Below are 17,458 nucleotides of genomic sequence, written 5' to 3'. Positions count from 1 at the left end.
GGAATTCATGTCAGCAATGCCTTAACTTGACGAGTTTAGAAGGCCAACTTGAGTATATTTGTTGTAAATTGTAATTTGGGGAGCAAGGCATATAAGAGAAACTATAGAGAAAAATTACAAGAGTGGAAGAAGACCATTGAGAGAGGTCCATAAGCCAATGCCCACTGCCAAGTGTTGGTTGAAGAGGTCATCTATATGAGAAAATTCTTACTTCCTGACGATGCCACGATCACCTATAATATACATTATTTGTCCCTTTTGGGTGGTCTTGAAGTGGGTCCCAAGATCATACAAGGAACCAAGGGTGAGTTCAACTGGCCCAAAAAGTAGGAATAATTTAAAAAGGTGCTATGGATCATAGACCCCATCCTAAATGTTGTGAGATGAACAAGGATGAAAACTTGTCCATATTTAATGCTGAAGTTCACAAACTCATAGTGGTGAATAAGTCGAAGCCCCCTAAGACCTAAAAAAATATTGAGTTTAAATCTCAATAAAAACACAAAGAGAATGTCATATGGATGGTGGTACGAATGTTTGGAATGGATCCATTCACTATTTTTATCCCGGTGGAAGGCCGCAAAGATCTACCACCGATGAAGTGAGCACTCTCATCTAGAAGCTCACTTATGCAGACAACTCATTTGTTGGAAGGGTGCACGACTATCGAGTAGTTCTAAGGGCTGGAAGACAATATGCTGAAAAAATATGAATGAATGCACCAACATTGGAGATTGATTACACCCTTTAAAATCATTCTCTCATAATCTTGCCCTAAGGGACAGAGCAATTCTCAAGAGAGAAGGGAAGATACTAACCCATTTCTTGTGGACTCGGATCCAGGTCCGAATTCAGTGGTCCAAGTACTTGATGTAGACCAAGTTGTGGAGGTGCTCAATCCAAATCCAAAGGCCCAATCTCTGTATAGGGATCCAAGCTCGGAGTATTTTAATTTATGAGACCCATCCCTGAGGCATCACCTTATCAGTCTAGCATGAAAGACCAAATGGGGCCCAAGCCTATGACACCCATTCTTATTTTTGAAGAAGTTGACTCAATTGGGACCCACTTGTGGGATGCCCCTATAAAAATGGTCAAAGAAGATCAAGTAAGCTTCACCCATTGAGTGCCCAACATATTTATGGACTTCGTGGAACTTGTGTACCCTCTTGAAAGCTCTTCTTAATTGTGGTCAATAGGTAGTCCAAGTGTGAAACCAATTTATACTGTGTTGCCTTCATTTTTAGTTTTAGTCCAAATAAGTATACCTAAGATTAGCCTAGGGGTCTCAAGGTTTTACCTAATTTTAGATTTTGATTTAACTTTGTAACTTGTAACTTGTGTAGCTTTTAAGAGCTCACCTTGGCTTATATATAGTCCTCATTTTCTGTATTGAAGCATGAAATAAAAAAAAATATGAATTTCACCCCTCTAAGGGTCTCTTTTTCTATTGCAAGTTCCTACCCCCTAGACTCGTCTCTCTCTCAGGGTTCATCACTTCTTTATTGGGCAAGCTGATCCCCTAAGTGGGTCTGTTCTTTTAAGTGAACCAAGGTGCAGCCTAGGCCCACCCGAATTGGTGCAGTCAACTCCAACACAACAATGGTCTCGACCTTCTCAAAAAGGTTAACCGTTAACCAATATTGATTTCAGGCAGTGTAACCACTAACCTTTTGAAAGAAGGTTAATGATAAAAGGTGAAACCTGAATACTAAAATTAGCTAGGTTAGTTTGAGTTTCCTCTTTCTAGAAGTTGGTGATTAATAGATAGAGAGGGGAGAGCAGTTCTGATCAGCTTTGGCTTGACTTGGTTTGGAGAAAAGGGCAGTCTTAGTGGAATTGAGGTCGGGTGCAATGTGACTGCACACTTTAAGTATACTGCTGCACCTGATCACCCATTTCGATCAAGTGAGACAGGGTTTTATCAACAGGAGGCCATCCAATGTGCAGGCATTGATGTTTTTTTTTTCAAAAAAATATGTTTGGGATTCTGTTCATCACATGGATGAACTGGTGATCTCTGATGCTCTGACCTGACTTGCTCACCTTAATTTAGAGTGTGAATGAAGGGTCGCTCTTTTGATTACTCCATGTGAAGCAATGTTACCGGTCACCTTAATTAGAATGTGACTGAAGGGTCGCTCTTTTGATGACTCCATGTGAAGCAATCGTCCTTGGCCATGGCTGTAATTAAGGGCCAAGCGTTACCATTTGAGTTGTCCGTGCAGTATGGGGCTATGCCCATGTTTGGGTCGGGTAAGGTCAAACGGCCATCTGTGGATGTTGATCATGTTGGTATGAGATTCAAAACCCAACTCACGATCAGTCTAGCAACAAAGCATCACACAAACATGGCACAGGACGTGAGCGAGTGAAGAAAAGAAGAAAAAAAGCATTAGTTGATCGCTGGAAGGAACGCAATAACCATGCCATCCTTTTAGTTTATGCATTCATATACCTACACATAAAATAAGGTACACGTCTCCCTTATTGATAGTTTGGTTGAAGCATGGCAGACTCAAAAGTCCTGATAAGATCTTAACCAATTTGATGAACAACAGTAGTACTAGCAAGTCTTTTTCATAAACAAAGATGAAATGGTCTATAACCATAAAGCAATAAGCATTCTGTAATTTTTCTCAAACCATTTCTTAGGTTTATATACATATTTAACAAGAAAGTGATTAAGAAAAAATAGTTGGTTGCTCAATATAAATCTCTATCAAAATCTCCATGAAGGTATTCTTAATATATGTCGACCAAAAAAATCATCAACTTGCCAAAGAGATAATCACCTTTGCACAAGTCAATTTAACAATGATTCTACAAGTCTCATCAAAATCTATACCGAATTTCTAAAAGAAAAATCTTTTAATTGCAAGTCTCTCTTTATGGTTCTCAATAGAACCGTTGCGAGTACCTTTTACCTCATATATCCACTTACAAGAGTTAGGATCAACTCCATCTAATAAAGCATTAGTCTTCTTCAGCAATATCTCTTCTATCATAGGAAAAAATGTAATGTGATTCCAGAAAAAAAAAGTGCCACCCTGTTTCCTTAAACTATACCTGTTCCATTCAGGCTATGGGCTCCACAAAATACACTGATTTTTGCGTTGAACCAGACAGCTACCGTTTGAAGAGATAGGGCAGCACATTTTTTTTGTAAACGAGTTAGTTTGAACTCGACTTATCATGTTTAAAGTTTAAACTCCATTATTTTTAATTTTGAATAATGTATATGTAGGCTTCTATAGACAAGTTGGCTCGTTTAACTGGGGCTTGCAGTGAGCTCAAACTCGGCTCGGGTTGCCACAAGAAAGGGCCCAACTTGAACACCCGTGTCTCGGTTCGTTGGGCTTGTTTACCAGCATCCATCCAACCCAGTGAGCTCGTAAATAGCGAACATGCTTCAACATGTAAAATAGACGCCATGTGTAATCAAATGAAAAATCCAAACCGTTTGTAAATGTGGCAGTGCAAACATCAGCATTGGTTACAGATGTTGCATCTTCCTTTGGTTGCACCGTCCCCATTCCTATATATATATATATATAATATATATATATAATATATATAATATTAAAATTGCTTTGTAAGTTACTTGAATGTAGAAACTTCTTACGTAAGCCTAGTTAATACATTTCCCCCACCATTATTGAGTGTTTGACTTCATTTTATGCCATAAGCCAAACATGCAATTAAGGAAAATAAATAAAACCGTTTTTCAAAGTAACACCTAATTTTTAAAGACCATTTCATTGGTATTCAAAGGCTTGCTTTGTAAGTCACTTGAACGTTGAAACTTCTTACGTAAGCCTAGTTAATACATTTTCTACACCATTATTGAGTGTTTGACTTCATTTTATGCCATAAGCGAAACATGCAATTAAGGAAAATAAATAAAATTGCTTTTCAAAATAACGCCTAATTTTTTGGCATAAGAGCTATTTTGCTTTGATCTTATATCGTCTTCCCTCGGTGTTTTATTTCATATACCAACACGAGGCCCAAGCAAGTTGTCCACCCACGAAGTTGGTAATCGATATATATATATATATATATATATAGAGAGAGAGAGAGAGAGAGAGAGAGAGATGAAAACCTACAAAAATACAAAAGCTACTAAATGAAACATGTAATTAGATTTTCATGAATGTTTGTGTCTTTTTTGAAATTTTGACGGTACAGATGTGATCTATATTCTTGTTTTTATAGGAATCACTTCTTGGAATATTTGATTCCGATGCATGAATAAGTTTTTATAAGGTTTCAAAAAATCAACAGCCTACAATTTTCACAAATTTTTGAGGCTCTAAATACCATTTTTTTCATCCAAAATGCAATATTCAAGTGTCGGTTTCTAGTAAATCAATCATGTTGAACACATCTATGGGATCAGAATTTCGATAAAAACACCAAAAATCCACTATCTTTTTTTTTGAGAGTAAAGGAAAATTCATTAAACATTAAAGACGATGAGAAATCACCTTAAAACAGAGAAAGTTACGTATACAACATATAAGAATAGGAAGCTAAGAGAAAAATCCCAAAATATTTAAGCCCATCCAAGTGATATCTTCATTTTCCTAGACTGCACAGGCAGCATGAAAAACGTCAGAGCTAATGACATAAAATACTTGGCCAGGAGTGGATGAGAAATTTAAATTGCTTTGTAAGTTACTTGAACGTAGAAACTTCTTACGTAAGCCCAGTTAATACATTTTCCACACCATTATTGAGTGTTTGACTTCATTTTATGCCATAAGCCAAACATGCAATTAAGGAAAATAAATAAAATTATTTTTCAAAATAACGCCTAATTTTTTGGCATAAGAGCTATTTTGCTTTGGTCTTATATCTATAATACACCAATGGTCCGGCGCCAAAGAGGCAATTTGACGCAGCTCCTCCCAAAATACACATTTACGAGCAGAAGTAGTAGGCCCATAAACCACCGATAATAGCATGAGGGTTTTTAGCTGAGGACCCGAGATTAGAATGGAATAGAATCAACTATCATGTTTCATTTACTAGGTTTTGTATTTTGTAGGTTTCCATTTCCTATATATATATATATATATATATATATTACAGTTAGGTGGTGGAACAATAGACAGTGACATGATACATATTTTTTTAAGCGTAGATCATGACACGTCTGTGGTGACGAAAGACGGTTTCACCTCCTCGTCGCTCTATATAAGGGAAAGCCTAATGGCGTAGGATTGCAGGGAGATAAGTCGAGCTTGTGGGAAGAAAGAAAGAGAAGAAAAGGAAAGTCGAGAGAGAGAGAGAGAAAAAATGTCTTGCTGCGGAGGAAACTGTGGATGTGGCTCCGGCTGCAGCTGCGGATCAAGCTGTGGAGGGTAAATTAATTAACTCCCTCTTTCTCTTTTGGTTGATCCTGTCTACTCTTGCCTTTGGCTTTGCCTGAAGTAGTGCTTGTTCCTTCTGCCTGTAACTTGAGTCCATAGCAAACGAATTTGGGCCACCAAACAAACGAAACCCTGTCTCAACGTTTGGCTTTCTTTGTTGTTGGTGCAACTTTGGGTCCATACCATATTGGGCATAGAACTTTATTGCAATCTTGCAGTGTTTTGAATTTTGATTGTTCAATATATATAATTCTATACATGACTAAAAATGAGGAATAGGGCCAATATGCTGGTTTTGCCAAGCCTAACGGACTTCCCGGTCCAACAGACCTCCCAACTTGACATGCACTGTTGCAAGGAAAAATCTTGAAATAAATTGATTTTTGTTTTTTGGCAAACGTAGAGAGAATCAATGCCCATTTACAGTTAACAAAAATATTAGAAAAAATAAAAAGTATCAAATTTGAAAATTTAAAATATAAATAACAAGAAAACATATCAGTACATTGGAAATGTGGGAATGATGATATTGTCACGGCTTGTGGCTCTCGGAATAATATTACGATATTTTAGAAGTATATATCGAGGATATTTGTAACTATGGTATTATCATTACTGTAAAACATACAGACACACATATATAATTACGACCAATATTTTATGATTTTGTTCAAGTTTTTATAGAATTTATGATTGGTTTTGTTGGAAATTTAAGTAACTTGATTGTACAACATTTTCTGGTTACAGATGCAACATGTTTCCTGATCTCGCTTTCTCAGGAGAAAAGTCAGTTGAGATCATGATTGCTGGAGTTGCTCCTCGAGTTGGGTATGTTTTCCTCTCTTCTGTTCTTTCAATAATTTAAGGAATAATGAATGATCATGTCTCATACTACCTACCTATCTTTCTTCTTCTTCCTTTCTCATATATAATGGACTATGTCAATTTTTTTATGTGATATAATTGGGAGTGCAGGCACTTGGAAGGTGTTGAGATGATTGGAGGGTACGAGACTGAAGGTTGCAAGTGTGGCGGCAACTGCAGCTGTGACCCTTGCACCTGCTAATGATGCCACCATGCAATCAAAGGGAAATGATATGTGTGTTGTATGTGAATAAAAATGGCAGAGTCTTGTGTCTGTTGGGACAACAATTGGATATAGGGTGTTCTATGTATAATGCTCCATTGCTATGGCCTAGCGTGTTTTCTTATGCCTTTTCGGAAGCTTAGTGTATTTTGGATGGTCTTTATGTGTATATAGATGTGCTGCCTCGGTATTCCATAGAGGTGGCACAAATGTTTGAATGAAGTAATAAGTTCTGCTTTAATTAACGCCTTCAATCTTGAGGATAGAATAGATATCTCAGTATATAGTGAAAAAATTACCTATTAGACATTTGAGTTATTATTGATAACACGTCTTTATGATGAAATTAAAGTACAATTATAATAGGGCAATTTTAAAAAATACACCTAAAGTTTGGGCAAAAACACTTGCTAAAATGTGTGTAAGAACAACAATTTCTCATGCATATTCATCAATGAAAGTCAATGGTTGAAATAATTTGAAGTATAATCCATGGATCGTCTTCTCACCAGAGTCAATGAATAAGTATGCACAAAAAAAATAGAGTAAGAATGCTCTGATGTTGTTTTGCATATTCTTTCTACCCTTTTATCCAAAAGTTGGCACCATATTCCTACCACAACTCAATTGTGGGGTCATAGTAGTTACTCAACCATGATAACTTTACCCCAACACCATCCCATGCCCCACCATCCATATTTATGAGGACACGACCAAAATTCTTAAATTATTCTCTGTGACGTCAAGTCATTAGCTTCTCACGACACTTCAATCCAGTGATTCTTGGCAGTCTTTTAATGTAATTATCATCTCAATGTCTCCGAAAATGAATATGTTTGAAGACAAACTTTAAAACTGTACAATAGAATCTACGAGACTATAGCCGATGTTCCATGGGGTCACCTTCAAGAATATTCAGAAATACATTTGATCTAATAAATCCTTGTATGACTCCGCTAGTTCTAAAAACTACGAGTGTGCTTTGTGGTAGAAGCATCGGTACATGTGGGATAGTACAAGCTGATGTGGTTGCTATACTCACATGCACATATTCAATTGTTCTAACATTTTACTGTTTGGAATCCAAGTACACAAACACACAAATAAACACAAGGCTATGCATAACATGCATGATGTGTGTGTGTGTGTATATATATATATGTGTGTGTGTGTGTGTGTGTGTGTGTGTGTGTGTGTGTGTGCATTTATTATGCTATTGAACAAGTCACAAATAAACACAAGGCTATGCATAACATGCGTGATGTGTGTGTGTGTGTGTGTCTATATATATATATATATATATATATATATATATATATATATATATATATATATATATATATATGTGTGTGTGTGTGTGTGTGTGTGTGTGTACATTTATTATGCTATTGAACAAGTATAGCTTGGTGTAATATACTCTTGATTTACATAGATGTAATATAAAAAATCAATTGTTTTTAATGGATGATCTAACATAAAGTGGCAGTTAAATACAAAATAAATATAGAAAAGTACTTATCCTTCAACACCCCAGATATTGTTTGCTGTTGCGACCTTCTACTCGAAGCATTCACTCTCACCAAAAGAGGGGGAGGATGAACTATTTGAAATATTTAACCCAATATTGCTCTCATCTTTTGCCTGAAGACCCTCCAAAATTGCCCCAACCCTAACCTCACTCTCCTCCACAAATGATCGACTACTCCTTCAATTTAGAGACAACCTAAACACAACCTACATCTCTATTTCGCCACTACCACTGCAAGTGTCTTCATCTTCATCTTGTTCAAGCTAGGTATCGAGTTTGAAAACATCTTCACTATGAGCCAATAACTTACACTTCTTCGCCAATAAATCCCCCTCTCCCTCCTTCGATGCTTTCGAGATGGGAGACAAATATCTGGCTGCAATGTCATCACTTTTTTTGCAAAATCAACATGACTTGTGTGCTAGTCTAAAAATTTTAATAGTTGATATGTTGAAAGTGCATACAACAACTTGAATGTGCATAAATTTTTGTACTATATAATGTTGAGGTTGTATTTTTGGTAGACAAGGTCTAACAACTAGACTTTTGGTGCTAGAGCAGGATCCCTCTCTATAGGAGTGACAAGTTTATTGTATGTGTCAAGATAAGTCTCATGAAACACCATATAATCGTCAAATTCTTATAGCCAGACCAACTCATTCTGCCTTTTTATTTTCTTATTTGTAATGGTAGGTGTAAAATGTGCGTTTTTTCTCTTCATACTTGGTGCCATCTTGAAATAAAATTCTGACGATAAACTAGATAATATATATGCAAAAACCAAAAAAAATCAAGAAAACTCACATACAATGTTCTACACATCAAAAAAATAAAAATAAACCGATTAAACTAGATAATATACATGCAAAAACAAGCCAGCCGAGGGACATAATGACACATATAACAAATTTAAAACAAAAAAGTTTTTACTAAAAAAACATCTGTGGAAAACAATTCACTGAAAAACCTAGCTGTCAATAACTTTATCAAAAAAGAACTCAGTTGAGGGACACTGATGAAGCCACTGCTGATGGTTTTTATCGGAATATTCGTAGGAGAATCACTAGAATATTCGTCGAAGGGGTGCCAAAATTTGAGGTTTTTTTTACTGTTGGTGAACTGCCGTATTTGCGAGATTCTTGCAAAGTCATTGGTTGCCGTAATATTTGTCTAAATGTCATTGAAAGCTCACTGAAAGGCTTGGAGATCACAAGAAAATCTGGGGTTGCAAAAAATGTCATCCAAATGCAAAAAAAGGCAGTTGAGAAATGAAACATTATTTTTATGGGACAAAATTTCATAAGAAAAAGGAATTTCACAATACATGTGCGATGCAAATAAGAAATTTCACAATATCAAACTTTCGCAATACTTCATGCGACACTCGTCAGCAATTTCACAATTATCAAACTTTCACAAATTTAATGATTTTTGCATATTGTTTGGAATTTCACAAATTTTTTTGAAAAATCGCAATCTCGGATGTGATTTTCTTGATGAATTTCGTGGGTGTATTAGGTTAGCGACATGACATGCGAAAATAAAAGATTTTGCACCTGCGAGGAGTAATAGCATCTAGAGAAAATTGAGAACATGCAAAATTGTTCATTTGGCGGATTTAGTAAATTATAGAGCATTTTTTGAAACATGTCATTTTTGCTGTACTGTACAATCATTTTCTGAATAAAAAATGTACCTAAGTTTTAATTTTTTAAGAAATGCACCTAAACTTTTACACCATTAATAAAAAACAAACTTCCGTCTATTTAACCTGGGTTATTACTAACCTAAAACTAAATTTACTAAGTAACCTTTCAAAGCTTCCTTCTCGCTTTGTTTTCCTGTTTCAAGGCTTTTCAAATTACATACATTCCACCCACCCAAGGATCTTACCAAGTTGTGTAGCTTCCGTCCATACTCGAGGGCCCTCTAACATAACCTGCAAGTCCTCAAAACAACATACAAAGAATAACTCTTCCCATCTACCAATAGAGAAAGAGAAGTCTTACACAAAATGACCAAAACTTCTATTTCCCAAAAATTTCTTACCTTCTTCCGTTACTCTATATACGTTGATCACTTATTTCTGCAAATGTGCATAAGAAAACAACTAAGACACACACAAGTAAAGCTTGCGCCAAAATGACTATTGAACTAAAAACCAGCCTAGGCTCCAAATCGGTATTCTAAATAGCAATAGATCGGGATCTTCTATTTGGAAATGACATATCAATCATTGCATCAGTTTCACTGGTTAAAAGTAGACCTTCTTTTTATGCGCATGTTCTTCCCAGTTCAATCCCACACTTCAGATAATGACCCATTGGACATGTACTCTACCAATTTTTGAGGTTTTCTTTAATTGAACTTTCTTTCCTTAAAAAAAAACAAACAAAAACAATCTCCTTTTCAGGATTTTCTTAAAGGAAAATCTTGCAATAAATTAATTTCTTTGTGTTTTTTTTTTTGGGGGGGAAATCTTTGGAAAATATTAGTATACATAATTTTAAATATATAAGGAAATCAAAGAAAAATATTAAAATATAAAGATCATGAAAATATCAAGATTAAAATGTCATTTTGATATTTTAAAATATTGCCATTTTTTGGGATTGTATCTTCTGAAATCTTCATGATAAAATTGTGAGATTTTGAACAAACTGGTGACATTTGTGAGTTGTGACTGGATAATACCGGATCTCTGCCTGTATTTGTCGAGAATTGGTGTAGAATTATTAGTAAGTTCTTTGTGAATTGATCAAAGACATCATTATGTGATTCTTCTTAATAAATTTTTACCTTTTCCTAAAAAAAAAAGATCTTGGACATCATTAATGAGTTCGGCTCATTTGGATCCAGTAAGACACTTGAACTCATCAACCTAACTGGATCAGGGTATATAATTGAACTTTAGATAGGTTCAATTTTGTGAATGGGTGTTGGCTGTTCTGATCATGGGTAGTTAAAAGGGTGTAAGTGGGTGAGGGACTTTAGATTGGTTCAATTTATTTCATCCCGCTATATCTCCATTCGTGGATATCATCATCTAGCCCGCCCTGCCTCAGTGTCTAATTTGGCTTGCAATAGGGCATGTTGTTCTTCCATATGTAGCATTTGTGCAAACCTATTTCCCCATTCTCTTTGACCCAAGAACATGCAGCAACCAGATTTTAATTCGGAAGGCTACCCATTTTCCCTGAATCCGAGCCGACCACCAAGATGATATGAAATCCAGTTTGCGGGTTCGGATTCGGTGTTGAACACAATAATCAGGGCCCCATGATCTGACGCCGATCGCGAGCGGACAAGGCCAATTAAATCATGACACTAATCAACAAATTTTGAAGAGACAAAAACATGAGAAGAGAACTCCACCAAGTGGGACCTCATACAGATTGCAATGGTGAATAAATTCATTTGAAGAGCTCATTGATCTAGTAGATCTGACCCATAGATTTCATCATTGCTGGATCTAAGGGAATTGAAATCCTCATCAATGCACTAGAGTTTAGGAGAGCTAGCCCCCAATTTCATTCAGCTCTGCACAAAAATCGTCGTTTCTGGGGGGAAAGAAACCGAACCATAAACAACAGTAAGAGAAAACCGTCTTGGGATTGATAGCTCTCAAGCGCCTCTAAAAGGGGCTTGTAAGAATAGTTGCAATCCCTCCCAAAAGATGTTGACATTTGGGGGTACCATATCATTACCATAGTGTATGTATAAGGTGGTTATGTACCATTAGGGATGCACACGAGCCGAGTCTGGGCTGTTCGAATTCGCTTGGTTCAAAACGACTTTGTCCAAGCTCGGCTCGAGCTCGGAGTCGAGCTTGTAAGGCATTGTCCAAACTGGGTTCGGTACTGAGCTCGAGTAGGAGCTGATCTTCAATAAGATCTATTAAGAAAATTGTTTTTGTGGAGGGATTTGATCCCCCCAACCTCTCTAACATTAACCCGTCAAGCCAAAGCATGTCTTTTGACTATTGTTACTAAAACAATTGTATACATACTAAAAAATTCTCAGTGACAAAAGGTGCAAAAGACAGGATTCAAATCCAACACATTCTGAAGAAAGCCTAATGCCCTACCCATAATAGTAACATGCACTTGCAAAATTATTTGCAAAGATATTATATATATTAGGTTTGCAACAAAACCTAGCCTTATCATGCTCGACAGGTCATTCAAGCTCGGCTAATTTACAATGCGGACAAGCCCGAGTCGGCTCGGTTCGGTATGCATCCCTATGTACCATGATACCATATGGTGTACACACTCTTGTCTATGGATCCAACCATCAAATGGTTGATCTAACCACATGGATGGGTTTAACATGGTTTATTTACTATGTTAGAAGATTTTATCATATCTAATACATCATAAGATCCTATTTTTGAGAAGGCAAAAATCAATGGCTCATAATTCATAAAAATAAGGGTGGTCTAAAAATGGTATAAAATATCATATTTTAGTCAACTTTAATACTAGAAAATAGTTAATAAAACATGTTAAACATGATCCAATAGTTAGATTTTGCATTGAATTATATTAGAGCTTGGATCTATGTCAATCAAGTGTGTAACACCGCAAGTTATGGTGCTACCATAGAAGCACTCATATATATATATATATATATATATATATATATATATATATATATATGCTGCTTTTGGGGGCATACTGTTAGGCATTAATATTAAACCATCCCCTTTATCTAATTGATGAACTTTGAAGTGTTTTTGTCTTCCAATTATAGGCATTCTAATGCAAGATAAAATGAAAAAAAGTATACCTTCATGATTTAAAGGTTCACTCACAGTAGATCACGTTCATCTTTATTTGTAATAACTACTTCGGAATTATAAGTAGTTAGCACATTGCGTTCCTTGAATATCTCAACAAAAAATGCAAATATTTCAGCAAGATCTAGCAACAAACTATATATGCATTAAAAAAATGATGAACACTTTCTTTTTTAGTGAAATTTTATTGCAAAATGCATGGGCCTTGGTTAGTCTTTATCAGAAAGCGAACCAATTTAATAATATAAAAGCAAAAAAAAAAGTCCCAAGCTGACAACAAAGTGCATAAGGTTTAACCCTTTATTTTGTCAAATTTTACTGAAGTAACAAAAAATATTTCTAGTGGGATCTCAGAGGGTAAAAAACTACAAAAGTACACAAAGAATATTAATTTGCATGAACAAAATGTAGACCTAAAACATATTCGTAAAATGTGAGGTCCAAAAATAAAAACTTTTTCTACTTCGCTGGGTCATTCTAGATTCAATGAGTTTACATTGGAATCTGCTGAATTCTCCTCGAGAAGTGCATGAGCTTTGGCTAGACCTCATGAGATTTGTTAAATCAACAAGATAAAAACCTCAATTCTTGAAAGTGGATTCATGATCACTATAACTTAGGATCACGTTCGAAATAATTGAAAGTTCCCAGCTCTCAAAATATAATGTTGTGGAGGTTTTAATTGCTACAGTTCACTTTTCTTGAGAAAGTGAATCATGTGGCGTGGGGATGGTGGGAAAATAGTTTTCCACATTTCTACTCCATATTTTTTCATACGGAAATCACTTGCGTCACGTTGACCACCACGATGAGAAGACAAGAAGCCTAATTTTTTTTCATTTTAAAGTGGCAAAATGTTAAGAATGTAAATTCAGGTGAAATAAGTTAAGGAAGAAGGGGCCTCAATCCCCCAGCCTTATTATCGAAAAAATCTGCTCAAAATGACTTTTTTTAGGAAATCAGCTGAAATGAGTCAGACATTAGACGTCCAGTTGAACATGATTCTATTATTATTTGTATATATGCACTCTCCTTTATCTAAAAGGACTCAAGATAATATTTAAAAACATAAAAAGGATTATGAATAAATTTTGTAGGTTAGACCACCTTAAAAAAAGTGTACAATATGAAAAAAAAAACTAAATAAGTAGACAGAGATAGATAAACAAATAAATAAATACTATAAAGTACAGAGTAAAAAATATTAGAATCCAATATTTTTCATAATTTGTGACATTTTTTATCAACCAAACTCTGCAAATATGATCTACATACATTTCTTAGTAAAAAAACAAGTGTTTTAAAAATGTGACTGTGATGTGCAAGTTGATTTTTTAAGATCTTCAAAGATCACTGCATCCAATGCACCAAAAATTCATGACTGAAAAAACCATTTTTTATGTGAAGAAAACATTATTCAATGCATGACCCTTTTCAAATAAATTATTTTGAATGAATATATGATATATGATTGAGAAGAAGCAGCTAGCCTACACTCATGGTTTCAACTATGTGGATGCAGGCGCATCTGGAGCACTGAACGACCAATAAATAAATATAAATACATATCAATTAAGAATAATACTATGTGGATGCAGGCACGTACGTTGATCACTTGATTATCCAACTGTGCTACCTCCAAATACATATCAATTAAGAATAATAAAATCAATTTGTAAAATTTATGATGGCAAAAATGATGAAGTCAACTAGATGTGGTATCCCATGTGGTAAGCGGGGTCCTGTGACAAGCTAAAGGCCCAGGTTCGAATCCCACAGCCACATGGGGCTTAAGAGATATCTGGTAGGGGTCTGCCTAAACCCAGCTTGCCTTTAAAAAAAAAATGCTGAACTCAACCAAAGGAGGGCTCCGCTTGTCTGTAGGAGCAGCTAGTGCACGTCACCTTGTGTTGCGACGTTGCAGGTTCAAAACCAATAGTATAGTTGTATAACGGGTAGGGGTCTGCCTAACCCCAGCATGCCTATAAAAAAAATGCTGAAGTCAAATAAATTTAAAGCAAATATATGGTTAGTCTTATTATAAAAAAAATGGTTATTTTTTACTTTCGTATTGAACTGTTAAAATTAATATTACTAAATAAGCGGAGAGTCCTGAACAGGGCACATCGAATGTAATAAAATTGTAAAGTTGTTTGTTGGGCTACGCTGATCCTTAGTTTATGAGATCATATGCACAAAGTATTTTTTTTTTTAGATTATGACTGTACACTTAATGTGATATACATGCTTGCCTTTATAAGCATGGGCTCTTGGCACATCAGATTCCAACGTACGGGCAGAGTTTTGTAGGGTTAAAAAATCAAAGGCACTAAATTTTCATAAATATTCACAGCTCCACAAATCACAATTTTTCAATAGAAAACATGTTTCAGTTATTGATTCCTAACAAATCCACCATGCCAAACACATCTACTGGGTCGATTTGGTGAAAATAGCGTCGAGAAACCCTTGAAAACACAATTTTCTGTATATATATATATTCCCTCAAATTAAAGAGTCCTTGTTGAATTAGAGTCGTTGCCTATTTCACAAATATTGACTCACATGTTTGAACATATTTTAAAAATAGGACACCAGGTCCCAGATATTTTTAGTTTGTCGTCATTAAAAAACTAATTTCTGACAATTTAATATTTAAAAATGTATTTGTATTCTAATATCATTAAAATTTTTAAAAGATATAATAATATTAAAATCATGGATGTACCTTGTACGAATCCATGTCCGAATCATCGTGTCAAAGCATGTCTGGTCGTGTCACCAGGGACACGACAAAAATGGCAAGTGGTCCTAGCCTCGGAGTTTTACGGCAACCGGGTCTTGGGGCTGGGTTTGTTTTTTTGGGTTATCAATTCAAATAAAAAGGTGGGATCCGCCCCAACCGGGTCTATGTTTAAAAAAAATTAAAGTCAGAATGGCAGCAGAGATTAATAATTAGAAACGTTTTATCACAGATAATCCAAACTACGTCATTTTCTTCAAAAGCTGGCAGAAGTACGAACTATCGTTGAAGAATTTGTGGAATGGGAAACTCTTTGGTGCCCTACACCAATCAAGGCCAAGATTCGAAGTGATTAGATAACTAAGTTTAATTCAAATACTTTGTAGTTAAACCGTGTTATACGAAATTTAAAGACCATTATTGGAAAGCCTTGCTTTGTAAGTTACTTGAACGCAGAAACTTCTTAAGTAAGCCTGGCCTAGTAATTTTTCATTTTATGCCATAAGCCAAACATGCAATTAAGGAAAATAAATAAAATTGTTTTTCAAAATAACGCCTATTTTTTTGGCATAATAACTATTGGGTTTTGATCTTATATCGTCTTGCCTCAATGTTTTATTTTAGATACCACCCACGAAGTTGGTAATCGATATATATATATATATATATATATATATATATATATATATATATATATATATATATATATATATATATATATATATAAGACAGGTGGTGGAACAATAGATAATGACATGATACAGATTCTTCTAAGCCTTGATCATGCCAAACCCAGATCTCCCAACTTGACATGCACGGTTGCATGGCTTCTAGTGCAATATGCTTGAAATTTTTATACATATATGGCCATAGATGTAGACCCTAAAGCATTGAAGGCCCGGATGGGCTTGTACCATTCACCATCTATGCTATCATGGAGTTCCAAGTCAAACCCAACATAGCACAAATCCGCCACTTCCCCATCCGTTTTTCATGGAATGAGATTTCTCCGCTCTATAAATCATTCTTATTGTAAGAAATTTTTGTCTCTTAGTATAATAATGGTAGATCGGTTTCCAGTTTTCACCATTTCATGCAAAAAGAGTTGCTGTCTAATCTGATCTCCTCATTAAAGTATATGTATGAATGTAATAAAATAAAATTGAAAATCAGATTACGAGGTCTTATTACTTAATTTGTACTTGATTCTACAGTACTATCTGTAGAACCCATTTTCTCAGTATTTATTGGCAAGGAAAAATCTTGCAATAAATTGATTTTTGTTTTTTGGCAAACGTAGAGAGAATCAAAGCCCATTTACAGTTAAAAAATATTTGAAAAAATAAAAAGCATCAAATTTAAAAAATTTAAAATATAAAAAACGAGAAAACACCTCAGTACATTGGAAATGTGGGAATGATGATATTGTCATGGCTTGTGGCTCTCGGGATAATATTACGATATTTTCGAAGTATATATCGAGGATATTTGTGACTATGGTATTATCATTACTGTAAAACATACAGACACAGATATATAATTACGACCAATATTTTATGATTTTGTTCAAGTAATCATAGAATTTATAATTGGTTTTGTTGGAGATTTAAGTAACTTGATTGTACAACATTTTCTGGTTACAGATGCAACATGTTTCCGGATCTCGCTTTCTCTGGAGAAAAGTCTGTTGAGATCATGATTGCTGGAGTTGCTCCTCGAGTTGGGTATGTTTTCCTCTCTTCTGTTCTTTCAATAATTTAAGGAATATTGAATGATCATGTCTCTTTCTTCTTCTTCCTTTCTCACATATCGTGAATTATGTCAACTTTTTGATGTGATATAATTGGGAGTGCAGGCACTTGGAAGGTGTTGAGATGATTGGAGGGTACGAGACTGAAGGATGCAAGTGTGGCGGCAACTG

The 17,458-nt window shown here is 35.2% G+C and overlaps 1 protein-coding gene across 1 annotated transcript; it reads left to right on the top strand.

Moving 5' to 3' along the window:
* Positions 1-5,239: 5,239 nt before the first annotated feature.
* LOC149838507 (metallothionein-like protein type 2) lies at positions 5,240-6,481 on the top strand. The gene is made up of 3 exons (XM_090006628.1): positions 5,240-5,369; positions 6,126-6,206; positions 6,354-6,481. The coding sequence occupies exons 1-3, from the start codon at positions 5,305-5,307 to the stop codon at positions 6,442-6,444; spliced, it is 237 nt and encodes a 78-aa protein (XP_089862754.1). The 5' UTR covers positions 5,240-5,304; the 3' UTR covers positions 6,445-6,481.
* The last annotated feature ends 10,977 nt before the right edge of the window (positions 6,482-17,458 follow it).

This window comes from Nuphar pumila, chromosome 5 (genome assembly GCF_984573655.1).
Source record: "Nuphar pumila chromosome 5, dmNupPumi1.hap1.1, whole genome shotgun sequence".
Classification (NCBI taxonomy): domain Eukaryota; kingdom Viridiplantae; phylum Streptophyta; class Magnoliopsida; order Nymphaeales; family Nymphaeaceae; genus Nuphar; species Nuphar pumila.
The sequence above is the reverse complement of the archived record's forward strand: the minus strand, read 5'-3'. Positions and strand labels throughout refer to the sequence as shown.

Bases quoted from the DNA above. Each gene is read 5' to 3' on its own strand.
- LOC149838507 (XM_090006628.1), top strand. From the start codon at position 5,305: ATGTCTTGCTGCGGAGGAAACTGTGGATGTGGCTCCGGCTGCAGCTGC. The intron at 5,370-6,125 runs GTAAATTAATTA...TTCTGGTTACAG, and splicing joins TGCGGATCAAGCTGTGGAGG to ATGCAACATGTTTCCTGATC. The intron at 6,207-6,353 runs GTATGTTTTCCT...TTGGGAGTGCAG, and splicing joins GGAGTTGCTCCTCGAGTTGG to GCACTTGGAAGGTGTTGAGA.